Genomic DNA, 27,871 nt, shown 5'->3' with positions numbered 1-27,871 from the left:
GGAGGGGGATTGCACGCCCCCTCTCCTCTTGCTAAAGGAGGGGAGGGGTCTCTCTTTTTGCAGAATCCGGGAAGAGGGGAGGGGGATTGCACGCCCCCTCTCCTCTTGCTAAAGGAGGGGAGGGGTCTCCCTTTTTGCAGAATCCTGGAATAGGGGAGGGCAGGGGGATTGCACGCCCCCCGCCCGCTCGGAAAGGAAAAGAAGGGAGAAAGGAGGAGGAGGAGGAGAAAAGCCTCCCGCGGGGAAGAAGCAAGCCGGGCGCGGGCGCGCGCTCTCCCTCCCTCCTTCGTTGCTTAGCGGGCGCGCGCAGAGGAGGCGGGGCGCGGGGATTCCGGCCGGCCGGCGGCTCGGGGCCGCGCTGCGCGCTCGCGGGCTGCCTGGCTGGCGCAGGGCTCGGGCTGCGGGTCGGGTAGGGCTGCCGGCCGTGCGGAGGAGCGATGGCCGCGGGCGGCCCCTGCAGCCTGGCGGAGGAGCGCTCCTATCGCCGCTTCCTGGAGGCTTTCCTGGGCGAGTTCCGCGGACCCTTCGAAGCGGCGCCCGCCTCGCCTTCCTCCGCCTCCTCCTGCTCCTCCGCGGGCGGCGGCGGGGAAGGAGCGGCGGCGGCGGCGGCCGGGAGCGAAGCCGGGGAAGGAGAGCCGGCGCCTGGCGAGGACGGAGAAGCCGCCGCGGGCGGGGAAGGAGAGGAGGAGGAAGAGGAGGAAGATGAAGGTGGAGAGGAGGAGGAAGATGCAGCCGCCGCTGGACCGGAGGGGGATGGAGACGAGGGAGAGGAGGGAGAGGAGGAGGAAGGCTCCGGACCGGACGGAGTCAGTCCTCCCGGGGACGCCGAGCCCGAGGAGGCGCCTCCGGCCGAGCCCGCGCCGCCGCCCCCTCCGCCGCCGCCGCCTCGCCCGGCCAGCCCTTGCCCTCCGCTGCCTCCGCTGCCCTCGCTGCCCCGGCCGCTCTCGGAGCACATCACGGAGGAGGAGGTGGAAGGCGAGTGCCTGGACCTCTGCCTGCAGCAGCTCTACAAGTAGTGAGTGCCGGCCGGGGATGATGGGTTTTTTTTGGGGGGTGGGGGGGAACCGGGATTCCAGCTCCCAGGCGCCGCTGCTGGCGGGGAGGGGAAGGCGGCTTTCCTGGGAGTGGGGGGGAGGAAGCGCCCGGTGTCTCCGGGGAAGGAAGGTTGGTTAGGTTCGGGAGGGTTGGACTCCAGGTCCCATGATCCACAGGAGAGGGCTGTAGCCCCATGATTGAGGAGAGGTGGTTTGGGAGGCTGTGGGGGGGGGACTACACTATCCATACTCCTGACTCGGGAGAGGTTGTTTGGGAGTGTGGGGGGACTACACTATCCATACTCCTGACTCGGGAGATGTTGTTTGAGAGGGTGGGGGGACTACACTATCCATACTCCTGACTCCGGAGAGGTTGTTTGGGAGGGTGGGGGGACTACACTATCCATACTGCCCTGTCTTGGACCTCTGGTTCCTTTTATGTATCGGGAAAGGATGGGAGACTACATCATCCATAGTCCCCTATTTGGGATCTCTAGCCCTGCACATGGGGAGAGGGTGGGGGGACTACATCACCCATACTCCCCAATTTGGGATCTCTAGCCCTGCATCTGAGGAGAGGGTGGGGACTACATCATCCATACCCCCCCATCTCTAGCACTCCCTGTATCTGCTAAAGGTGAGGACTCCATCTCCTATGCTCCACTGCTTGGGAGACCCAGCCCACTGTTGGCGGAGAAGGTTCCCAGCAGGATCTAGAGACTACACCACCCATACACCCTCTGTCTTACTCGGGAGGTCTAGCTCAGTCTGGAGAGGCCATTGGACTCCAAATCCCACCCTCCCCTGTGCTTGAGAATCACAGCCCACCCATTATTGATCCACCGGCGGGATCTCTGGACTACAATATCCATAACACCCCCATCTCTCTCTCTCTCTCTCTCTCTCTCTCTCTCTCTCTCTCTCTCTCTCTCTCTCTCTCAGAGGCTGCCTTGCAGCTGGGTGGACTCCACCTCCCATTCTCCCCTACCCTCTGTAGACCGAAGCATATGCCACCCCCCCCTTGCAAAAGCCAGATAAAATACTTTAGAATAAAACCTGCATTCTTACACACATCTTCAACGCAATCATCTTGCGTGCTTTGATCCCCTTCTTCCTTCTGTCTCCAAGATCAAAAGGGTCCCAAAACCTCCGTTTTTCCCTCTTGCTCCCCCCTCCCCAACACAAACAGGAGGTCCCCCTCCCAAATTTTTGAATGGGACACCCAACCTTATTAAAATCGGTTATTTTATCCCCCGGGGGGGGGGTCAATTTTGGCTGACCATTAGGCTGATCAGCACTAAAAAAAAAAAAACCCCAGCCACCAGCCATTCCCCAAGCAGGCACCCTGCAAAAGATGGGTACCCCTTAAGGTCTGCGGATGATGGGAATCGGAGTCCCCCGGCCACAGTTTCAGATCTAGAGGAGGGGTTTTTTTTGGAGGGGGGGGGTTGAGAAAAAAAATGAAGTCTTTTTCTGCCTGGACCCACAATGGATCCCTTTCCCTTCCCCAATTGGCATGACAAAGCTGAGCTGAGTCAGTGTGTGTGTGTGTGTGTGTGTGTGTGTGTGTGTGTATGTGTAAATGTGTATACAATATGGGTATATGTATGCAGCATGTATGTACGTACATATGTATGTATGTATATGTTTGTGTTTATATATATCAATATATGTATATATGTATATAATTGTGTGTTAATATGTATGTAGCATGTATGTATGTATGTATGTATGTATATGTATATATGTGTGTATGTGTGTATATGTGTGTATATGTATACACACAAATATATAGGCACAGTGTGTGTGTGTGTGTATGCACACATACACAAATAAATAGGCATTGTTGGGGGTGATAGGCTGATAAACTGCTTAGAGAGGGATGTAAATAGCTCTGTGAAGTGGTAGATAAGTAAGTGCTATGGGGAAGGAAGGAAGGAAGGAAGGAAGGAGGAAAGGAAGGAAAGTAGGAAGGAAGGAAGGAAGGAAGGAAGGAAGAAAGAAGGAAGGAAGGAAGGAAGGAAGGAGGGAGGGAAGGAGGGAGGAAAGGAAGGAAAGTAGAAAGGAAGGAAGAAAGAAAGAAGGAAGGAAGGAAGGAAGGAAGGAAGGAAGGAAGGAAGATGAATGGAAGGAAGGAAGGAAGCCTTTTTTTATTATTTTCATGTTGTGTGTGTGGGCACGCACACATTACATGACATTAAATGAAGATATGCACATGCAGAATTATCTAGCCGTAAGGCTCAAAGGAGAGCTTTAGCCTCTTCAAATAACAAAAGGACCCCTGAGCATTTGCAAAATGTAATCTGCCTCCTCTTCCTCTCCTCCTCCAGCCCTCTGCTAAAACACCCCCTCTGACCACACACCACACGGGGAAATCGTTTTGACTCTGGGCAGAAAATCTTTCGGGCGCCTTTTCAAATGTTCAGCTCCCGCTCGTCCCAGCCGTTTTCCCCCCACCCTTTGCATTTTCACCTGCATATATAAATCTCAGTCTGGTGTGGATTTCCATCTTCTCTTTATTGCTGTTGATTCCTTAGATTTTCTCCGGTCTATTTTTACTGTGGGGCATCGCATACCCACACGCACATACACAAACACCGTCATGGAGGGAAATTAATCGATGTTGCCTGCGGGAGGAAAAGCATCCCAGCTAGTTTTAAAGAGACGCTCTTCCCTGCTGTTACTCTTTTTTGGAATCGAGCCTTGATGTTAATAGGAAAGGATGCCTGGATGTCAGATATTCTAATCTGGTTACCAAAGCACGTTGCATTTTATGTTTTAAAAAAAAGGAAAAAAAAGATTGCAGAAGCCCTGGAGTTCCCACGTATTGCTAAAAAAAAAAAATTAAAAGGTTCTTATCTATAGTCTTATCTCTGTGAATAATCCCGAGATGAAAAAGGTTGGATTTTGATATGTCTAATAAGTTTTCCCCACCCCCACCCCCATTGCAAAGGGTGACAGGAAGTTGAAAGGTTGCTTGCAAAATAAATAAATAGATTAAATACCCCTATTTTATAAGAGAGGGGAAGGTTTGATTTCAGGAAAAGGTTTGGGGGAATACGGTGGCTGGGAGAATGCAGGAAATCCACCCAGGGTTGAAATAGATAAATGGCTAGCAAAATAGGCATAAAACGAAAAATTAAAAAGAGGTACTTTGAAAAAAAATGCATAAAAACTTCGATTGACACGGAGAGCTGCCTAACCGATTTAGAGATTTGCAAAGATTCAGTTTGTGTGGATGGTGTCGTTTGCCAAGCGGGGTCGATGCCTACTTTATTTTATTTCTTCATTCCACGGATTTTACAGGGCTGCCCAATTCAGATACGCAGGTTTTTTGTTAATAACGATTGGAAGGTGGGTGCAAAAGAGCCAGAATGTCTTTATTTCATCTCAGGAAACAGGGATAAATCAAATCTTCCCCAAATCCAATGGGGTATTTCTACTCTGGGATCAAAGCTCAACTTTCCAACCTGGTTTGACATAATCCAGATTTCCTAATTTCAGTTTTGCTTTGCTTTGCTCTGAAAATAGGGGGGGAAGGAGAAAAAGCCGGCTAAAATTATGCTAAAATTTCCCACCCAGGTGGGAAATTCCTGCGGGAATGAATTAGGCTAGAGTGGGGAGTGAGGAGCGGAGGTGGGGGGAGGGGTCTTCTTAAATGAGTTAATTTGACAGAGCAATTTGAGAGGGGCAGGCAGGGAGGAGGCTACCCCCAAACTGCTGCATAATCCGATCAGCCTTTTAGCTAGCAATGATGAAATGAGAATTCAAACTAGAGGAATCAGGCCGGTTGTCGAAATGCATTTGCAAGATCGGAGGCGCAGCTGAACTAGAATTCCCCCCTTCCCAGGAGACTCTCTCCTAAACCCTGCAAGGGTGGGAGGGAACTTCTGCTCCCTGTTGTAGCTGGGTGTAACTAGGTGCCTAAAATTGGCCTGAAATTTTTTGAATTGAGGTTTTGAAGCCTTGGGGAGGAGACAGGTGGGTGTTTTCCTTGGTGGCTAAACTTTACAAACCTAACCTCCAAATTGGTCACCGATGCTTTGTTTGGCTGGCTGGCTAGGCAACATGGTTGGGAGGGGGTATTTCTCCCCCCCCCACTTTCAAGTCTGATCAGAGAGATGAAGGGCTGTTTGGAAAATAGACTCGGCGTGTTGAAAAACCTTAAGCGGACACTGTAATGAAAGATGCTAGAAAGGCTTATTCCAGGAGTAAAATAAGATTTTCGGTTGGGGGCAGCCTGTCCGTTTCTGCTGTGACTTCTCCTTTGATTCAGGTGGAGGGGCCAGGATTTAGAAATAATGTTTTTTGCCTTCTCGTATTGGCACTTCGGGGGTCTAAGCAGAACGTTTTCTAGATCAGCTCTTCTGCCGCGTCCTGCTACTCAACCTGGCAGCAGTTTAATTACACAACCTACCATAATCAGAACAGAAGGAGGTTTTAGTTAAAACGATGTGGTTTTTTAAAATTACTGTGAGAATCTTCCTTGCGTTAAGTGGAATGGGCGAAGGATATAGCTATCTTTTGGGGGAAGGAAGGGTTTGGAAAAATGAGAAGAGGCTGGAGAGAGAGAGAGAGAGAGAGAGAGAGAGAGAGAGAGAGAGAGATTCCGTAGATGATAGATAGATAGATAGATAGATAGATAGATAGATAGATAGATAGATGATAGATAGATAGATAGGAAGATAGATAGATAGATAGATAGATAGATATACTTATAGATATAGATTAGATAGGCAATAGTTAGATAATGATAGATGAGACATAGATCGATAGATATGATAGATGATAGATAGATAGATAGATAGATAGATAGATAGATAGATAGATGATAGATAGATAGATAGATGAGAGATAGATAGATAGATAGATAGATAGATAGATAGATAGATAGATAGATAGATGATAGATGATACATAATAGATAGATAATGATAGAGAGAGATACAGATAGATATAGATTAGATAGGAAATAGATAATGATAGATAAGACATAGATAGATAGATAGATAGATAGATAGATAGATAGATAGATAGATAGATAGGAAGATAGATAGATAGATGATAGATAGATAGATAGATAGATAGATAGATAGATAGATAGATAGATAGATAGATAGATATACTTATAGATATAGATTAGATAGGCAATAGTTAGATAATGATAGATGAGACATAGATCGATAGATATGATAGATGATAGATAGATAGATAGATGAGAGATAGATAGATAGATAGATAGATAGATGATAGATGATACATAATAGATAGATAATGATAGAGATACAGATAGATATAGATTAGATAGGAAATAGATAATGATAGATAAGACATAGATAGATAGATGATAGATAGATAGATAGATAAGATAGATGATAGATAGATAGATAGATAGATGATAGATAGATAGATAGGATAGAGAGAGAGAGAGAGATACATATAGATATAGATTAGATAGGAAATAGATAATGATAGATGAGAGATAGATAGATAGATAGATAGATAGATAGATAGATAGATAGATAGATAGATGATAGATAGATAGATGATAGAAGAATATATGATAGACAGACAGATAAATATAGATTAGATAGGAAATAGTTAGATAATGATAGATGAGACATAGATGAGAGAGAGAGAGAGAGAGAGAGAGAGAGAGAGAGAGAAACACACTTATCAACTGTATTTGTCTCTTTAAACAAGGAGATCAGGAGTGTGAAATTCAACAGACGGCTAGTTTTATTCCTAAACTAGACAAGCCATGATCTGTTGGGTCATTTCTCCCCCCCCCCCCCCGGATATGGGCTGTCCTTGACTTACGACCACAATTGAGGCCAAAGTCACTACTGCCGAGTGAGACAAAATTCATTCAATGAATTTCGCTCTATTTTATAATCTTCCTTGACACAGCCGTTTAAGGGAATCCCTGCTGTTGTCCAGTTAGTAATTCGGTCGTTAAGTGAATCCAGCTTCCCCATTGGTTTTGCTTGCCAGAAGGTTGCAGTAAGAAAATCCTATGACCGATTGTGGTTGTAAGTCAAGGACTGCCTGTATCGCACTAGTCCTCATTGTACTTGGCTCAACTGAATGCCACTGTTCTGACGGAGGCTTCCCAAGAGCATGAAGAAAACTCCTGGTCCTGACAAAAAACCCTTTTGTTATTTTACGGTGAATTCCGCTCCTTCACATCCAGCAAAGTCTTTCAAGGGAGGATTTACAGTCACAGACCTTATCAGGCTTGGAGAGCTGCCAGGCCGATCTCTGCAAAACGTGGCAAGGAGACTCACAAACCAATGAAGGGAACTCAGTGTCTCCTGCAAACTCCACTCCCCTTTCGTTCCTCTTTTATTCCCTCTGGGAGGGGCCATTCATTGTCCACCTGTGGCCTTACTCCCAAGTCGACCCCTGTTCTTTAGCTGTTCCCTTTGTCTGGCAACTCTGTGCATACGCACGCTGGGAACAGGCTCCAGCTGTTCGTCTGCCTCACTGATGTCTGACTCCGAAGGCATCTGATAACTGGCATACGGCCCTGGCCCCCTCTCTGCCTCCGACACAGAGCCCTCATCAGAGCCTTCCCCAGACTCCAGGACTGGCCCATCTTCCTCCCCAACCTCCTCACTGTCCGAATCTGCTGGCTACTAGCGGGTAACAACAGCCCTATGAACCGTTGTTGAAGTGGGTTTTCTCCCTTCTGTTAATTGTCCTCACTTCGACTTTTCCCTGGAAGCTTCCCCTTGAAAATTAGAGCCGTGCTGAGGAAAATTTGCGGTGGAAGGCCTGATTCGCAGTAAAATAAAATAAATCTTTGCAGACAACTGCCTACTGGCACAAAGGATAATTGAGGAGTGATGTGAGAAATTGCTTTTAAAGATAGAGAGAGTCGGCCTATTGAGGCATAGAATCTCCCCTCAGCAGTTTCAATGCCGTTATCCAAAAAGGCACTCGTTATGTGTCTTAACATATTGGGAAATCCACCGTGATAAATGCAAGCTTCTCTTTTGGGGCTTCCAAAGAAATGTCAAATAGCTCCCCACCCAGTGAAGAGTTCCTTTTATGGATCAGTAATTGATTAAATACAGAGCTAGTTCCGTCTAACGGGAAAGGTGTTGATTTACAGACTGGGAGAATTTGAGTTCTAGTCTGGCCGTAGGCACAAAAGCCAGCAGGGTGACCTTGGGCCAATCACCAGGTGACTGTGAGTTCTAGTCCTGCCTTAAGCATGTAACCTATGACTGGGTAACTTTGGGCCAATCACCAAGAGACTGTGAGTTCTAGTCCTGCCTTAGACATGAAAAAGTGGGGGACCTTGGGCCAATCACCAGGAGACTGTGAGTTCTAATCCTGCGTTAAGCATGTAACCTATGACTGAGTAACTTTGGGCCAATCACCAAGAGACTGTGAGTTCTAGTCCTGCCTTAGACATGAAAAAGTGGGGGACCTTGGGCCAATCACCAGGAGACTGTGAGTTCTAATCCTGCGTTAAGCATGTAACCTATGACTGAGTAACTTTGGGCCAATCACCAAGAGACTGTGAGTTCTAGTCCTGCCTTAGACATGAAAAAGTGGGGGACCTTGGGCCAATCACCAGGAGACTGTGAGTTCTAATCCTGCGTTAAGCATGTAACCTATGACTGAGTAACTTTGGGCCAATCACCAAGAGACTGTGAGTTCTAGTCCTGCCTTAGACATGAAAAAGTGGGGGACCTTGGGCCAATCACCAGGAGACTGTGAGTTCTAATCCTGCGTTAAGCATGTAACCTATGACTGAGTAACTTTGGGCCAATCACCAAGAGACTGTGAGTTCTAGTCCTGCCTTAGACATGAAAAAATGGGTGACCTTGGGCCAATCACCAGGAGACTGTGAGTTCTAGTCCTGCGTTAAGCATGTAACCTATGACTGAGTTAACTTTGGGCCAATCACCAAGAGACTGTGAGTTCTAGTCCTGCCTTAGGCATGAAAAAGTGGGTGACCTTGGGCCAATCACCAGGAGACTGTGAGTTCTAGTCCTGCGTTAAGCATGTAACCTATGACTGAGTTAACTTTGGGCCAATCACCAAGAGACTGTGAGTTCTAGTCCTGCCTTAGACATGAAAAAGTGGGTGACCTTGGGCCAATCACCAGGAGACTGTGAGTTCTAGTCCCGCCTTAGTCATGAAAGGCTGGGTGACCTTGGGCCAATCACCAGGAGATTGTGAGTTCTAGTCTCTCCTATAGGCATGAAAGCCAGCTGGGTAATTTTGAACCAGTCACCAGGAGCCACTGAATTCTAGCCCCACCTTAGACATCAAATCTATGACTGGGTAACTTTGGGCCAATCACTAGGAGACTGTGAGTTCTAGTCCCACCTAAGGCACAGAAGCCAGCTGGGTGACTTTGGGACCAATCACCAGGAGACAGTGAGTTCTAGTCCTGCCTTGAGCACAAAGCCAGCTGTGCCAGCCCCTCTATCTCAGCCTTAGGAAGAAAACAATACTTCTGAAAATATTTCCTAAGAAAACTGCAGGAATTCCCCAGGACTTGGATTGACTTGATATATCGTAACACTAATAATCAATTAAATAGGAAGTTTCGCTTGGTCCAAACAAAACAAAAGGTTTTGTTCTTAGATTTTCTCCAACTTTGACTGCTGAGACCAGTCTTATCTCGCAACCTCATCAAATAGAAAAAATTTCCCAGGGTTAAGATGTGGAATGCGTACCTTGACCTACCTTCATTTATTCATTTGTACAGTAGAACCTCTGGTCACGACCATATTTCGTTCCATAACGTTGGTCGCAACCTGATTTGGTCCAACCTAATTTTGGGAATTTGGCACTTACCAAAAAAAATGGCACCGAAGGGGAAATGGGCCGTGAAAAAAAAAAGTGGATTTTTTGGTTAGACCCCAGTTTGGTCATGGTAAGAAGTGTGTAAGTAAGTAAGTAAGTAAGTAAGTAAGTAAGTAAGTAAGTAAATAATTAAGAAGTCGTGGTAAGAATTTAGACAGCATCCTAAAAAGCAGAGACATCCCCCTGCCAACAAAAGTGCGTATAGTCAAGGCGATGGTTTCCCCAGTTGCAATGGATGGCTGTGAAGGTTGGACCATAAGGAAGGCTGAGCGCCAAAGAATGGAGGCCTTTGAACTCTGGTGCTGGAGAAGACTCCTGCATTGAGTCCCTTGGACTGCAAGGCCATCCAACCGGTCAGTCCTAGAGGAGATCCACCCTGGCTGCTCTTTAGAAGGCCAGATCCTGAAGAGGAAACTCAAAGACTTTGGCCACCTAATGAGAAGGACGGACTCCCTGGAGAAGAGCCTCATGCTGGGAATGATGGAGGGCAAAAGAAGAAGAAGGGGACGACAGAGGAGGAGGTGGCTGGATGGAGTCACCGAAGCAGTCGGTGTGAGCTTATATGGACTCCAGAGGATGGTGGAGGACAGGAAGGCCTGGAGGAACGTTGTCCATGGGGTTGCGATGGGTCGGACATGACTTTGCAACTAACAACAAGAAGAAGCGTTCGTGACCAGAGGTTCTACTGTATCTGGCCTTTATTATTTTTACAAATAACTCAAGGCAGCGAACAGATCTAACATACCTTCCTCCTATTTTCCCCAGAACAACAATCCTGTGAAGTGGGTTGGGCTGAGAGAATGGGACTAGGACTCACAGTCTTCTAGCAATTGGCCCAAAGTCACCCAGCTCGTATTCATTCCTAGCACAGAACTAGAACTCACAGCTTCCTAGTGATTGGCCCAAGGTCACCCAGTCAGCTTCCATGTCTAAAGTGGGACTAGAACTCAGTGTCCCCTTTGGATTGGCCCAAAATCATCCAGACCATTTTCATGCCTGCTTCCTGGTGATTGACTCAAAGTCACCCAGCTGGCTTTTGTGCCTAAGGCAGGACTAGAACTCACCGTCTCCTGCTTTCGAGCCTGGCGCCTTAACCACGAGGCCCAATCCGATTCGTTCATACCTTTGCCGAGCGATGCCTGTCGGTAAATGAATTTTTCCAGTCGGCTCTTGCTTTTCCCCGCAGCCCGTTAATGCCATCAAATTGGGGAAAGTTTCCTACGACTGCAGCGCTCCCTTGGTAACCAATTGAACCGAATTGAATGATTGCTGGGAGATCCTCCTTTAACAGATGGATAAATGAGAAGAGAGAAGAGGAGGTGGGGCGGTGGGGGGGGGATCGAACGGGTGTACTGGAGCGTATGATTTCGGACGCTTTGTTCAAGGCGCAAAAGGCCTTCAGTGAAAGAAAGCAGCCCCATGGGATTTGGCACGGAAGTGCCAACGGTGTTCCCAAATGTCTTGCCAGCGTTTGGAAACCGAAGGAAAACCTTTCAGAGCTGTAAACAGGAACAGGGGGCTTTTTTCAGAAATAAAGAGGTGATCAACGGGGCCTTTCTTTATTTTTTTATTTTTTCCCTCCCTGAAAAGCCTCTTGTTGCAAAAGAAGGGCGCGAGGGAAAAGGAGAAGATGGAGTGTCCCGCGAAGGGAGGGCTTTTAAGGACGATGGACCTCGGGTCCGGCTCAAAAGCCAAGCAAAAATCCTTCCCCATTGGAAGGTTCCCAAAAATGTCCTCAAAGGTGCTTTTTCTGGAGGCAACTGGGCTTCCTTGTTTTTTCCTTTTGAAGACCTTTCCCTTCTTCTCATCGAAGCTTCTTCAGATCTGATTGGATGGTGGGGAAGGAAAGGATTGACACTCCTCGCAGGCAGCTGGCCATTTGCATGTCAGGATTCCAGATAGCATCCAAAATTAAATCAGAGTCCGAGGCAAAGGATTGCTCAAAGTCCCAATTGATGAAGAGAGCCATGTTGGCACATCTGGGGAAACCCGAATCTGAAAGCTTCCCGGTTTTCCCCACCCAGTTGGAAGTTCAAGATCTTGCTCCCAAACACCCACAAGTCCATCCCATGGTCCAGTCTCCCACTGCCATGCTGGCAGCTTCCACCCATCCAGTTCCCATCAGGTGCAGAGACAAAGGATGACCTTGGCTTTCTAGAAAGAATCTTGTTATGGCTACGTCTCATCTAACTGCTTACAATCCCCACCTCCCATTTCCCCACAATAGAAAATGCACAGTAGAATAATAGAAAGTGTGGCAGGCCAAAGATCCAAGAGGAATGTGGCAGCAGGCCTGACATTGCATCCTTTTAGAGGGTCGTTGAGGCCACTTGGAGGTTTATCTGTGACCTCAGGGTCACCTTGAGTAGCGCTCCTGGTTCCTATAGTCTCAATTTTCCCTACTGGAATGGATTTCCATGACCTGGAGGATTGAGAATCTCTACAGACCTCTAGCTGCACCCTCGGAATGGTGTGGGAGTAGGGATGGATTTCCAGTGGGGAAAATAAAATTATAGCCAGGAAGTTTGATCCTGATCGGCCCAAAGTTGACTCAGCCTCCCGTCCTTCCGAGGTCGGTAAAACGAGGGCCCAGATTGTTGGGGGCAAGAGGTGATTCTGTAAACCGCTTAGAGAGGACTGCAAAGCTCTATAAAGCAGTATATAAGTCTAAGTGCTATTGCAGGCTAACTCTGCCCACTGCTAGCAGTTCGATCCTCAGCAGCTCAAGGTTGACTCAGCCTTCCATCCTTCCAAGGTTGGTAAAATGAGGACCCAGATTGTTAGGGGCGATCGGCTGACTCTAAACAGCTCAGAACGGGCTGCAAAGCACTGTGAAGTAGTATGTAAGCCTAAATCAACCTCATTATCATCTTCCTTTAACGATCCCGTAATCCCACACGGAGTAGAGTCAGGGCATCCGAATAGAACTAGCGGAGTGTTTTAATAGCCGGATGCCCTTCCTGTCGCCAGTATATAAGTCTAAATGCTATTGCTAAATCCTGGTCCAGTTGAAGAAAATGGTTGGAGGAAGCCCAGTTTGGTCTGTTGGTTATGGTGCTGGTTTCAAAACGAGGAGGTTGGGAGTTCTAGTCTCACCTTAGGCATGAAAGCCCACTGGGTGACTTTAAGCCAATCACTAGGAGATGGTGAGTTCTAGTCTCACCTTGGGCATGAAAGCTCACTGGGTGACTTTAGGACAATCACTAGGAGATGGTGAGTTCTAGTCTCACCTTGGGCATGAAAGCTCACTGGGTGACTTTAGGACAATCACTAGGAGATGGTGAGTTCTAGTCTCACCTTAGGCATGAAAGCCCACTGGGTGACTTTAAGCCAATCACTAGGAGATGGTGAGTTCTAGTCTCACCTTAGGCATGAAAGCCCACTGGGTGACTTTAAGCCAATCACTAGGAGATGGTGAGTTCTAGTCTCACCTTGGGCATGAAAGCTCACTGGGTGACTTTAGGACAATCACTAGGAGATGGTGAGTTCTAGTCTCACCTTGGGCATGAAAGCTCACTGGGTGACTTTAGGACAATCACTAGGAGATGGTGAGTTCTAGTCTCACCTTAGGCATGAAAGCCCACTGGGTGACTTTAAGCCAATCACTAGGAGATGGTGAGTTCTAGTCTCACCTTGGGCATGAAAGCTCACTGGGTGACTTTAGGACAATCACTAGGAGATGGTGAGTTCTAGTCTCACCTTAGGCATGAAAGCCCACTGGGTGACTTTAAGCCAATCACTAGGAGATGGTGAGTTCTAGTCTCACCTTGGGCATGAAAGCTCACTGGGTGACTTTAGGACAATCACTAGGAGATGGTGAGTTCTAGTCTCACCTTAGGCATGAAAGCCCACTGGGTGACTTTAAGCCAATCACTAGGAGATGGTGAGTTCTAGTCTCACCTTGGGCATGAAAGCTCACTGGGTGACTTTAGGACAATCACTAGGAGATGGTGAGTTCTAGTCTCACCTTAGGCATGAAAGCCCACTGGGTGACTTTAGATCAATCACTAGGAGATAGTGAGTTCTAGTTCCACCATAGGTATGAAAACGCACTGGCTGAATTTAGGCCAAGCACCAGGAGATGGTAAATTCTAGACTCACCTTAGACATGAAAGCCCATTGGCTGACTTTAGGCCAAGCACCAGGAGGCAGTGAATTCTAGTCCTGCCTTAGGCATGAAAGCCAGCTGGGTGACTTTGGTCCAAATTACTGCCTATTTATCCCCAAATATATAGTCCAGGCTCAAGGTAGAGTTGAAACAGTGTTTGATCATGAAAAGCAAAGGAATATTCAGGAAAGAACCAGAAAAATGCAGATTTTTTTTTTAAAGCCAGCTAAAGTGAGACATTAATTCAGAAAATAGCTTATGGACATCTGCTTCATGTAAAAAAAAAAGTATCTTTGAAAGAGTCAAAAGAAAAAGAAAAAGGAGTCGAGAAGAAATTTATTTGGGAAAGCTGTGCCTACTCTGTCCTCTGGTCCCATCAGGAGACAGTGAGTTCTAGTCCCACTTTAGGCATGAAAACCCACTGGGTGACTTTAGGCCAATCACCAAGAGATGGTGAATTCTAGTCTCACCTTAGACATGAAAGCCCATTGGGGGCTTTAGCCTAATCCCCAGGAGATGGTGAGTTCTAGTGCCACCATAGGCATGAAAACCCACTGGGTGACTTTAGGCCAATCACCAGGAGATGGTGAATTCTAGTCTCACCTTAGACATGAAAGCCCATTGGCTGACATTAGGCCAATGACAGGCAGTGAATTCTAGTCATGCCTTACGCATGAAAGCCAGCTGGGTGACTTTGGTCCAAATTACTGCCTATTTACCCCCAAATGTATCGTCCAGGCCAGGGGTCAACAAGCTTTCAGACCTCAGGGACCACTAAATTCATAATTTTAAATCCCGCGGACCGCTAATATGATCTGCCTAATGACCGGGTGGGCGGGCGTGGCTAGGTGGTCATGTGACTGGGTGGGCATGGCCAACTCGATGTCACTCACGTCAAGGGGCACCTCACTGGCGTCTACTCGCCCCTCCCCTCCCAGCCACTCCTTGCCTCCCCGCCCGGGCTCCTTAGGGTCCCAACAGGAAGCAGTTGCTGGAGCTGAGCAAGCACTATGAGAAAGAGTTGGCACAACAGCTCAGTTCAAACTGGATCTGACCGAGAAGGAGGCTCAGCAGGAGCACCTCACTGAGGACTACCAGCATAGGCTGTCCAAGCAGAGGGAAGACCTGCGGGAGTGCAAGGCCAGGGACCAGCGCCTGGAGGCTCAGTGGGCAGAGATGGTCAGCCAGTTCCAGGCCATGATGCAGTCCCACTGGAACGAGGCCCTCCGGCTCTTGGCCACCAGCGGAGCTTCCCTCCAGCCTTCGCCCAAAGCCCCCCACCAGGAGGCTGAAGCAGACCCCAAGTCAGAATTTCTGCCCCCCTCCAACCCACACAAAAAGACCCCGAAGGGGGAGACTCTCTGCAGCAACACAAGCATTCATTGTATATACCCAGCCTAAGGCCATAGTTTGAGGACCGCTGATTTAGTGCAATATAAAAAATGCAAATCATATTTTTGGGGGGACCACCAAAATTTTATCGCGGACCACCAGTTGGTGACCGCTGGTCCAGGCTCAAGGTAGAATGCAGAGTCGTCGTCGTCGTCCCCCACTAGCTAGCCCGTTTGAACTTCTCTGCTTTGCAAATTAGGAAGGCATAAAAATCGCTTTAAAGCTCTAATAGTAACAGTATTTTATCTGTAGCAAATTAGATTTTATCCTGATTAGAGCTGTTTCCTTTCATTTGAGATGCAGAATGCCAAAAGCACCAATTAGCACTTTGAAGAGGCATTCTGAGTGCGAAAGTAATGCTGACAAGCACGTTTGGGGGGGAAGAAAAGAGAAAATTTTGTTTATTTCATGTTACTTCCCCCCCCCCTTCTTTTACGATGACCAGGCAGTCGTTAGGAATGTTATTAACAAATCTAATTAGGTGATGTAGAAAGTCATTAGAAGTAAAGCGTTATTATTTCTTGTACACTGTTCGTTTTGGAGAGTTGCATGCTTGGGGGTTTCGTCGGGGGAGTGTTAAGATGGCCGTGTGTGTGTCTGCAAGTGGTTTTTCCATGTTTGGTGAGACCATCTCAGATTTATAGCTGAACTGTGTTATAGTTGAACTGTGGGGTCCTTGGTGGTCTCTGAGCTTGGTGGCTTTCTTGCAGGCGTTTCAGGACCCAACTAGGTAGCATCATCAGCGTTAGAGGGAGGGGGGTTGTGTAGGAGGGAGGGAGAGAAAGGGGAGGAAAAGCATGGGGTCCTTGGTGCTCTTTGAGGTTGGTGGTTTTCTTGCAGATGTTTCATTCTATCCTCTGTATTCTATTCTATTCCATTCCATTATTTATTCTATTCTTATTTTTATTTTTATTTTTATTCTATTCTTATTCAACTCTAATTTCTATTCTGCTATGCTATGCTATTCTATTCTTATTCTAATTTCTATGCTATTCTATTCTATTCCATTCCATTATCTATTCTATTCTTATTTTTATTTTTATTCTATTCTTATTCGATTCCAATTTCTATTCTGCTATGCTGTTCTATTCTATTCTTATTCTAATTTATACATACATACAATAGCAGAGTTGGAAGGGACCTTGGAGATCTTCTAGTCCAACCCCCTGCCTAGGCAGGAAACCCTATACCGTTTCAGACAAATGGCTATCCAGCATCTTCTTAAAGACTTCCAGTGTTGGGGCATTCACAACTTCTGGAAAACTTCTGTTCCACTGATTAATTGTTCTCACTGTCAGGAAATTTCTCCTCAGTTCTAAGTTGCTTCTCTCCTTGATTAGTTTCCACCCATTGCTTCTTCTTCTACCCTCAGGTGCCTTGGAGAATAGTTTGACTCCTTCTTCTTTGTGTCAACCCCTGAGCTATTGGAAGACTGCTATCATGTCTCCCCTAGTCCTTCTTTTCATTAAACTAGACATCCCCAGTTCCTGCAACCGTTCTTCATATGTTTTAGTCTCCAGTCCCCTAATCCTCTTTCTTGCTCTTCTCTGCACTCTTTCTAGAGTCTCCACATCTTTTTTACATCGTGGCGACCAAAACTGGATGCCGTATGCCAAGTGTGGCCTTACCAAGGCCTTATAAAGTGGTATTATCTCTTCACGTGATCTTGATTCTCTCCCTCTGTTGATGCAGCCTAGAACTGTGTTGGCTTTTTTGGCAGCTGCTGCACACGGCTGGCTCATATTTAAATGGTTGTCCACTAGGACTCCAAGATCCCTTTCACAGTTACTACTACTGAGCAAGGTACCACCTATACTGTACCTGTGCATTTCTATGCTATTCTATTCTATTCCACTCCATTATCTATTCTATTCTTATTTTTATTCTATTCTATGCTAATTTCTATTCTATTCTATTACATTCCATTCTCTATCCTATTCTTATTTTTATTCTTATTCTATTCTTATTCTTATTCTATTCTAATTTCTATTCTATGCTGCTATTCTATTCTATTCTTATTCTAATTTCTATGCTATGCTATGCTATGCTATTCCATTCCATTCCATTCTCTATTCTATGCTTATTTTTATTCTATTATTCTATTCTTATTCTATTCTATTCTATTCTATTCTATTCTATTCTATTCTTAGGGCCTTCTAACCATGAAATATATTCTACACAGCTTCGAGCCAGTCTGTTTCTAAATTATGAGTGTTTGTGATGAATTCTTCACCAGTGCTTGCCACACAATTCTCAGAGAAATAGTTTTGTCCCTTAACCAGCAAATTTTATTACGGAAGAGATAAATCTCTTAGGGAGATCTGAGCTTTTGTGTAACGCTGCTGTTAAGCTGGGGGATTCTTACAGCACAAAAGCAGGGTTTTTTTTTTGTGTGTTGTTGCGGTTCACAGATGCTATTCAGAGATACACAGTAGTCCTCAACTTACAACAGTTCATTTAATGACCAATTAAAGTTACAACAGCACTGAAAAGAGTGACCTATGGCTGTTTCTCACAGTGACAATCTTTGCAGGATCCCCGCGATCACGTAATCAAAATTCGGACGCTTGGCAACCCGACTCATATTTACGACGGTTGCAGTGTCTCGGAATCATGAGACCCCCTTTTGTGATCTTCTGACCATCAACATCAATGGGGGGAACCAGATTCACTTAACAACAGGGTTCCTTAACTTATCAACTGCAGTGTGTCAGGCCTGCAGCCATCTTTTCTTTTGGGTCTTTCGCCTGCCACACTTTCAACAACAACAACAACAACAACAACAACAACAACAACAACAACAACAACAATAATAATAATAATAATAATAATAATAATAATAATAATAATAATAATAAATATTTATTTCTTAGCCGCACCCTCTCCCGAAGGACTCGGGGCGGCGTACAATAAAACACATAGAATACATATCTAGACAAGACATACATATAACAAAGACGTATACCAAGACATGTACAAGGAGGAGGTGGGCTGATGAATAAAAACAATTAAAATCACAATGCTTAAAAACCCCTAGATAAATGAATACAATTAAATTACCCAAATAAAAAACCCGTCAGGAGCGATATAGTTAGATCATAGTTGAGCCAGGCCAGCTACTTGGAATAGGTGGGTCTTGAGCTTTACACGGAAGGAGCGGAGGTCAGAGGTATTCCTAATATCTGGAGGGAGGTCATTCCACAGGGCTGGGCCCGCCACAGAGAAGGCTCTACTCCTAGGCGCCGCCCCTCGGCACTGTCTGGTGGACGGCACCTGGAGGAGACCCTCTCTGTGCGAGCGGATTGGTCGCAGGGATGTATGGGGCAGAATACGATCCCGCAAGTAGCTAGGTCCTGAGCGTTACAGTAGTCCAAGCGAGACGTCACCAGCGCATGAGTGACTGTGCGTAAGGCGTCCCGGTCCAGTAGGGATTGGCGCACCAGGCGGACCTGGTGGAACGCCCCCCTTGCCACGGCTGTCACATGGTCATCCATGGACAGCCGGGCATCCAGGAGGACGCCCAAATTGCGCGCCCGCTCCACGGGGGCGAGTTGAATGCCCCCGATGGCCAATGATGGGATTAATTGGCTGAACCGGGGAGCCGGTACCCACAGCCACTCCGTCTTGGAGGGGTTGAGTTTGAGTCGGTTGTCATCCATCCAGACCCGTACGGCTTCCACACACCTATTCTATTCTTCTGCTATGCATTTTCTATTGTGGGAAAATGGGAGGTGGGGATTGTACGGAGTTAGATGATATGTAGCCATAACAACATTCTTTCTAGAAAGCCAAGGTCATCCTTTGTCTCTGCACCTCTGCATCTGGCTGGAACTGGATGGCTGGAACTAAATCAGATCATCGCACTGACTAAAAGCTTTTACAGAGCCCGATCCACCAAAAATGTCCTCTAATCTCTTTGATCAACAACCACACCACTAAGCGTTACAACAATTTGGGGCAGACTACATTCAAAACTGTGCAAAATTGTGTTTTTTCCCCCCCCCCCCAAGCGGTGTTTCATTGAATAAGGCAGTTCTCCACTTACGGCCGTTCATTTAGTGAACATTCAAAGTTACAACAGCACCATGACTTAAGTGACTTATGAACGATATTCACACTTACGACCGTCGTAGCTTCCCCATGATCAAAATTGAGATGCTTGGCAACTGACTCATATTTATGACGGTTGCAGCGTCCTGGGGTTACGTTACGTGATCCCCTTTTGCAACCTTCTGACAAGCCAAGTCCATGGGGAGGCCACTTAACAACCTTGTCACTAACTTAACAGCTGCAGTGATTCACTTAACAACGGTGGCAAAAAAGGGGACAAAACTCCTTAACAAAAGTCTCACTTTGCAGCAGAAAGGCTTGGCTCAATTGTGGTCGTAAGTCGAGGACTACTCGTATTCCTGGATTATGTGGCAGGTTGCTGGGGAGGGGCCGTTCTTATCAAGACATAATTAAAACTGCTCCTTGTTCTGTGTCATCATTAACGAGTCGATTTGATTCATTGCTGCAATTAATCTGCGAAGGTTTTTTAATTGTAATTTATAGCTTTTTCTGTCACAGACCAAACGGAAAGTTTTTTTTCAGAGGGTAACTGAAAGAACATTATCCCTAATTAAGTCTTTTGAATTCCATTCTCTCTCTCTCTCTCCTTTCACCCCTCTCTCCTTTTTCTCTCCTTCTTTCTCTTCTCTTTCCTCAATCTCTTCTCTTTCTCTCTTTCCTTCTTTCTTTTTCCTCTCACCTTCTCCTCTCCTCTTTCTCTCTCTCCTTTCCTCACCTCTCTTTTCTCAATCTCTCCTCTTCTCTCTTTCTCCTCTCACCTTCTCCTCTCTCTCCTCTTTTTCTCTTTCTCTCCTTATTCTCTTCTCTCTCCTCTTTCCTCAATCTCTCTTTCTCTCTCTCTCCTTTTTCTTTCCTCTCTCCTGTTTCCTCAATATTTCTTTCTCTCTCCTCTCTCTCATTCCTCTTTCTCACCTTCTCCTTTCTCTCTCTTTCCTCTTTCCTTCTCTCTCTTTCTCCTCACACCTTCTTCTCTCTCTCTCCTCTCTTTCTTTCTCCTTTTTCTCTCCTCTCTTTCCTCAATCTCTCTTTCTCTCTCTCTCTCTCTCTCTTTCCCTCCCTCCTCTCACCTTCTCCTCTCTCTCTTCTCTCTTTCTTTCTTCTCACTCTCTCCTCTCTTTCTCTGTCTTCCCTGTCTTTCTCTTTTTCCCTCCTCTCTCTCTCCCTCTCTTCTTTCTCTCTCTCTTTCTCTCTCTCCCCTCACCTTCTCCTCTCTCTCTTCTCTCTAAAATCGGAAGTAAGCTGTGATTCCATCCAAAAAACAAACAAACACATTTTTATCTTGATTACACGACCTTGGGATGCTGCAAACAGAAATACATGTGGTTGAATTGACTTACAACCACAACTGAGCCCCTCATATCTGTTATTAAGCAAGGCAATTCTTGTTTGTCCCATTTTACGACATTTTTTTGCTGCTGTTAAGTGAATCATATGGTTGAACCATAAATCTGGCTTCCCCACTGACTTCGTTTGTTGGAAGGTTGCAAAAGATGATGACATGATCCCAGGACATCTTCAACGGTCAAAAAAATCACTTTAAACATGAGCCAGCCACGCGGGGCGGCAGCCAAACAAGCGAATACAATCCTGGGTTATATGAACAGAGAAGCAAAATCAGGGGAAGGATTAGTACTTAGTAAGGCCACATCTGGTATACTGTGTCCAGTTTTGGTCAACACATTACAAAAAAAGAGCAACTGAGAGGATAAAAGTCCTGGAGATAAAAACATACGAAGAACGGTTGCAGGATTTGGGTATTGGAATCAAGATCCCATGAAGTGTTGATACCACTTTATAATGCCTTGGGAAGGCCACACTTGGAATACGGCATTCAGTTTTGGTCACCACGATGTAGAAAAGATGCAGAGACTCTGGAAAGAGTGCAGAGAAGAGCAACAAAGATGATTAGGGGACTGGAGACTAAAACATACGAAGAACGGTTGCAGGAACTGGGTATGTCTAGTTTAATAGAAAGAAGGACTAGGGGAGACAGGATAGCAGTCTTCCGATATCTCAGGGGTTGCCACAAAGAAGAGGGAGTCAAGCTATTCTCCAAAGCACCCGAAGGCAGGAGAAGAAGCAATGGGTGGAAACTAATCAAGGAGAGAAGCAATCTGGAATTAAGGAGAAACTTCCTAACAGTGAGGAAAACTAAGCAGTGGAACAGCTTGCCACCAGAAGTTGTGGATTATTACATTATTATTGCAGGTTTTCAAGAAACTGGACAGCCACTTGTCCAAAATAGTATAGGTTTTCGTGCTTGAGCATGGGCTGGACTAGAAGATCTCCAAGGGTCTCCGTCTAGCTCTATTCTGATTGATGGATTGATTGAAATACGTGTCAGTTACCTAGCGTTTGAATTTTGGTCATATGACCACGGGGATGCAGCAACGGTTGTAAGTCTGAAAGGCAGTCATAAGTCACCCTTTTCAGTGCTGCTTCTAACTTCGAAATGGTCGCTAAATGAATGATTCAGTGGCCAATGTTATCTACTCACTTTTCAATGCTTTCGAACTGTTTGGGTGGCAGGAGCTGAGGCAAGGGACAGGAGCTCACCCCATCTCTCCATCTCTCTCCATATTTCTCATCTCTCCAGCTACATCAATCTATCAATCTGTCTGTCTATCTATCCATCTTTCTCCATCTCTCTCTCTCTCCATCTATATCTATCTATCCATCCATTCATCCATCCATCCATCTATCTACAGGGTCTGTCTATATCTATCATCTATCTATCTATCTATCTATCTATCTATCTATCTCCATCAATCCATCCATCAATCCATCCATCCATCCATCCATCCATCTACAAGGCCTGTCTATATCTATCTATCTATCTATCTATCTATCTATCTATCTATCTATCTATCTATCTATCTATCTCCATCCATCCATCCATCCATCCATCTATCTATCTACAGGGTCTGTCTGTCTATATCTGTCTCTCTGTCTGTCTGTCTATCCATCCATCCATCCATCCATCCATCCATCCATCCATCTATCTCCATCCATCCATCCACCAATCCATCTACAAGGTCTGTCTATGTCTATCTATCTCCATCCATCCATCCATCCATCCATCCATCCATCCATCCATCCATCTATCTATCTACAGGGTCTGTCTGTCTATATCTGTCATTCTGTCTGTCTGTCTGTCTGTCTGTCTGTCTGTCTATCTATCTATCTATCTATCTATCTATCTATCTATATCTATCTCCATCCATCCATCCATCCATCTGTCTACAGGGTCTGTCTGTCTATATCTGTCATTCTGTCTGTCTGTCTGTCTGTCTGTCTGTCTGTCTGTCTGTCTATCTATCTATCTATCTATCTATCTCCATCCATCCATCCATCTATCTATCTACAGGGTCTGTCTGTCTATGTGTCTGTCTGTCTGTATGTCTGTCTGCCTGCCTGCCCGTCCGTCCGTCCGTCCGTCCATCCATCCATCCATCCATCCATCCATCCATCCATCCATCCATCCATCCATCCATCCATCCATCTATCTTTCTATGTTGGGTCTCGAATTGCCAATCTTCCGGACGATAAACCCACAGTCTTAACCACTAGGCTGCCGTGCCAGGTATGATTCTCTATTGGGACTGATAATTCACTTCGGTAGAGTTCTGATAACCCAGAGCGAATTGCCTGTTAAAAGTGAACTAATTGGTGCCGAAAAGCATAACTCTTCGCGTATGCGCTGAACTTATGCTAATAGTCCTCAGGAGTCCTTCGTTAATATATTCTCCCTTCAAATCAGGTAATTATGTATGTCAGTATGCAGGATTCAGTCTTAAAATACTCAAACTTAATTAAGCACGGAACGCATACAACTGTCGCATCTTCAAAGTCTCGATAACATTAGCAATTCTTTTTTGAGTTTTCCTGGGTTATCAAAATGAACTTTTCAAAGTGCAGGCAGTCTTTGACTTACGGCCACAATTGGGGCTGAACATTTCTGTTGTTAAGTGAGACATTGGCTAAGTGAGTTTGCCCCCGTCTTTCTGGCCACCGTCATTAAGTGAATCACTGCGGTGGTTTGAATTCGGAACATCGTCCTTAAGCGAATCTGGCTCCCCCGTTGACTTTGCTTGTCAGAAGGTCGCAAAAGGGGAACACATGAAACACCCCCCCTCCCCTCAGGATCCTGCAGCCGTCGTAAATACGAGTCAGTTGCCAAGCACCTGAATTTTGATCTCGTAGCCATAATCCTGTAGGTTGTAACTGAGAAGCGGTCATAAGTCAGTTTTCAGTGCTGTTGTAACTTTGAACTGTCCCTAAAAACAAATTGTTGTAAGTCGAGGACTACCTATAAAAGTGACTCAGAGGATAAAATTATCTTTTGTGTATGCTGGCCACACAGATGGCCTTCGATGGAGGGCCGCAATCAAGCCCAACATTTCTGTTGGTAAGTGAGACGGTTGTTAAGTGAATTTTGCCCCGGGTTACGACCTCTCTCGCTGCTGTGGTCAAGTGAACCACTGCAGTAGTTAAATTGTAGGGACGCGGTGGCTCAGCGGCTAAGGCGCTGAGCTTGTCGATCAGAAAGGTCGGCAGTTTGGCGGTTCGAATCCCTAGTGCCACGTAACGGAGGGAGCTCCCGTGACTTGTCCCAGCTTCTGCCAACCTAGCAGTTCGAAAGCATGTAAAAATGCAAGTAGAAAAATAGGAACCACCTTTGGTGGGAAGGGAACAGCGTTCCGTGTGCTCCTTCGGCGTTGGGTCCTGCCGGCCACAGGACCACAGATGATCACTTACCTTCGCTACCAGTTCGCAAATGTGAGCGCGCTCAGGCACTTCCCTCGCATGCGCAGAAGGTCGCACATTACGTTGGGGCGGGTGGGCGGAGCCTCCAGCCCGAACCGGTAAGAACTGGCTGGATACCACCTCTGATGGAGACGTCTTCGGATAGCGCTGGCTCTTCGGCTTTGAAACGGAGATGAGCACCGCCCCCTAGAGTCGGGAACGACGAGCACACATGTGAGAGGGAACCAGAGGTTCAATTAGGAACATGGTTGTTGACTGAATGAGGCTTCCCCTCGGGCAGGGGGTCGCCAAAGGAGCTCCCATGATCCTTTGCTGCTTTCCAAGCCATTTTGCGTGCCCAGCTGTAGCTGAAGGCAGGGCCTTTTCTTGTATATATTATCATTATTATTGCAACTCACTCATGGCAGCTTTTGAAATAACAGTAATTTGTGCCGAACCACAATGGTTGAAGCAGTGCAACATCAAAAGTCAGCCCGACGAGTAACATTTATGTCACACAAACCACCCCATCATTAGACCCCTGGGTGTAACACACCTATATCTTACACGCCAAATGAAACACGGTGTCGTGACTCGGAAAAGTCATGTGTTTCCACTGAGAATACATGGGGGAAATAAATATCCTTCTGCTTCTCTTAAGCTGTTCAGTTTGATTTCCCCCAAGGTTATACAAAAAGTTTTGACGTCTTTCTTTCTTTCTTTCTTTCTTTCTTTCTTTCTTTCTTTCTTTCTTTCATTCATTCTTTCTTTCTTTCATTCTTTCTTTCATTCTTTCCTTACTTCCATCTTTCCTTACTTCCTTTTTTCTTTCTTTCTCTTTATTCTTTCTTTCCTTCCTTCCGTCTTTCTTTCCTTCCTTCCTTCTTTCTTTCCTTCTTTCTCTTTCTTTCTTTCCTTCTGTCTTTCTCTCCTTTCTTCTTTCTTTCCTTCCTTCCTTTTTTCTTTCCTTCCTTCTTTCTTTCCTTCCATCTTTCTTTCTTTTTTCCTTCTGTCTTTCTTTCCTTCTGTCTTTCTTTCCTTCTTTCCTTCCTTCCTTCTTTAATCTTTCTTTCCTTCTTTCTTTTCCTTCCTTCCTTCTTTCTTTTCTTTTTTCCTTCTGTCCCTCCTTTCTTTTTTCTTCCTTCCTTCCTCCTTCCTTCCTTCCTCCTTTCTTTCTTTCTTTCCTTCTGCCTTTCTTTCCTTCCGTCTTTCTTTCCTTCTTTCTTTCTTTCCTTCTTTCTTTTCCTTCCTTCCTTCTTTCTTTTCTTTCTTTCCTTCCGTCCTTCCTTCTTTCCTTCCTTCTGTCTTTCTTTCTTTCCTTCCGTCTTTCTTTCCTTCTTTCTTTCTTTCTTTCCTTCTTTATTATTTATTTCCTTCTTTCTTTTCCTTCCTTCCTTCTTTCTTTTCTTTCTTTCCTTCCGTCCTTCCTTCCTTCCTTCCTTCTTTCTTTCCTTCCTTCTGTCTTTCTTTCTTTCCTTCCGTCTTTCTTTCCCTTCTTTCTTTCTTTCCTTCCTTCCGTCTTTCTTTCCTTCCTTCTTTCTTTCCTTCTGTCTTTTGTTCCTACATCTTTCTTTCCTTCCTTCCTTCTTTCTTTTTTCCTTCAATCCTTCTGTCTTTCTTTCTTTCTTTCTTTCTTTCTTTCTTTCTTTCTTTCTTCTTCTTTTCCTTCTTTTCTTTCTTTCTTTCTTTCTTTCTTTCTTTCTTTCTTTCTTTCTTTCTTTCTTTCTTTCTTTCTTTCTTTCTTTCTTTTTTAGAAGAAAACTGTCCCGGGTAAAAGATAATTCAAAGAGGAGTGAAGAATAATATTCATTGTTTTTATTTATGAAAAACAAGGGTTAGGAGCATTCAGTGTTACACAGGTAGTCTTCAACTTACGATGACAATTGGGACTAAAATTCCTGTTGCTAAGCGAGACATTTGTTGAGTGAGATTTACCCCATTTTACAACCTTTCTTGCCGCAGTTGTTAAATAAATCCCTGCAGTTGTTAAGGGAGTCGCACGGTTGTTAAGTGAATCTGGCTTCCCCATTCAGGCATTTGACAACTCACTCGTATTTATGACGGTTGCCGTGTCCCGCGATCACGTGATCCCCTCCTGCGACCTTCTGTCTAGCAAAGCCAGATTCATTTAACCACCGTGTTACTAATTGCAGTGATCCACTTAACAACCCTGGCAAGGAAGGTTGCAAAACGGGGCAGCGCTCACTTAAGAACTGACCTGCTTCACACTGGAGATTTTGGGCTCAATTGTGGTCGTAACCCGAGGACTCTCTAGACCCGTGATGGCGAACCTATGGGTGGGGGGAAAGGCAGGGGCAGCTGTTATAGGATTTCAAAGATTATCCTTGCATTTTACTGCCTTATTCGGCTGCTGGCTTTTAGTCTTTGCAATTCCAGTTTTATTGCCCATTTTATTTCATATAACTTGCCGTCAAGATAATTCTCCGGAAACGGCAAGGATATAACTAAAGGGATATGAAATAAAATAGAACATTTAGAGCAGAAGCCAAGGGTGTAGGGGGGGGGGGGGCGTGAGGTTAGGAAGTTCCGTTAGTCCTTGACTTACGACCACAATTGAGGCCAATAGATTTGTTTGCTTAAGCCAGACATTCATTAAGGGAGTTTTGCTCCATTTTACAACCTTCCTTGCCACAGTTGTTAAGTCAATCGCTGCGGTTGTTAAGTTAGTAACAGGGCTGTGAAGTCAATCTGGCTTCCCCATTGAACTTTGCTTGTCAGAAGGTCGCAAAAGGAGGTCACCGTCAGGCCTGCAGCCATCTTTTCTCGTGGATCTTTGGCCTCCCACACTTTCTATTCTTCTACTATGCATTTTCTATGGTGGGAAACTGGGAGGTGGGGATTGTATGGAGTTAGATGAAACGTAGCCATAACAATATTCTTTCTAGAAAGCCAAGGTCATCCTGTGTCTCTGCACCTCTGCACCTGACCGGAACTGGATGGGTGGAACTGCCAGCATGGCAGTGGGAGATTGGACCATGGGATGGACTTCTGGGTGTGGGGGCAAGATCTTGAACTTTCACCTGGGTGGGGAAAACCGGGAAGCTTTCAGATTCGGGTTTCCCCAGATGTGCCAACGTGGCTCTCTTCATAAATTGGGACTTTGAGCAATGCTTTGCCCTTGGACTCTGATTTAATTTTGGATGCTATTTGGAACGCTGAAATCGAGGACGACTCGTATCGCTTTTCTTCTTCACATCTCTGTAAATAATCTATAGGAGTGATGGCTAACCTATTTGTTGTCGTGTGCTGCGCAGCCCCCCCCCTTGCCCCGTTTTCGGCCTAGTAGGCCTCCCTGTAGCCTCATGGCACCAAAAACGGCCATGGGACGGTGGCGCAATCCCCCCTCCTCCCCGCGCCTCCTTTTGGGCCTAGTAGGTCTCCCTGCAGCCTCCTGGGACCAAAAATGGGTCGTGGGTTGGGTGCCATATCCCTCTGTGCTTCCCCCCATTACATGCACTTGCGCATGCACCCCCAAGGACCCCACACATGCACATGTGAACCCCCATGCATGTGCATGCGTCTCCCCCATGCGCCTTGCTCTCTCCGCAGATTTTAAGGCAGAGACCTGAAAATCAGCTAGCCGGTGGGAGGTGTGCACATATAAGATACCCAGTAGTGCTGAGATGGGGTGATGGCTCACAGAGAGAGCTCTGCCTGCCACCTGTGGGACG

At 45.9% G+C, this 27,871-nt stretch overlaps 1 protein-coding gene across 1 annotated transcript in view; it reads left to right on the top strand.

Annotated features, from left to right (window-relative positions):
- The first annotated feature begins 375 nt into the window (after positions 1-375).
- The window catches only part of PPM1E (protein phosphatase, Mg2+/Mn2+ dependent 1E), a 123,326-nt gene continuing 95,830 nt past the window's right edge, over positions 376-27,871 (top strand). The window contains exon 1 of the mRNA XM_081945406.1: positions 376-1,015. Coding sequence (XP_081801532.1) covers positions 438-1,015 — 578 coding nt within the window. The 5' untranslated portion in view covers positions 376-437. The remainder of the gene's footprint in view (positions 1,016-27,871) is intronic.

Source organism: Natrix helvetica, assembly GCF_964273705.1.
Source record: "Natrix helvetica genome assembly, chromosome: 2".
In the NCBI taxonomy this organism is placed as follows: domain Eukaryota; kingdom Metazoa; phylum Chordata; class Lepidosauria; order Squamata; family Natricidae; genus Natrix; species Natrix helvetica.
Note: the sequence above shows the minus strand (reverse complement) of the source record. Positions and strands in the feature narration are given on the sequence as shown.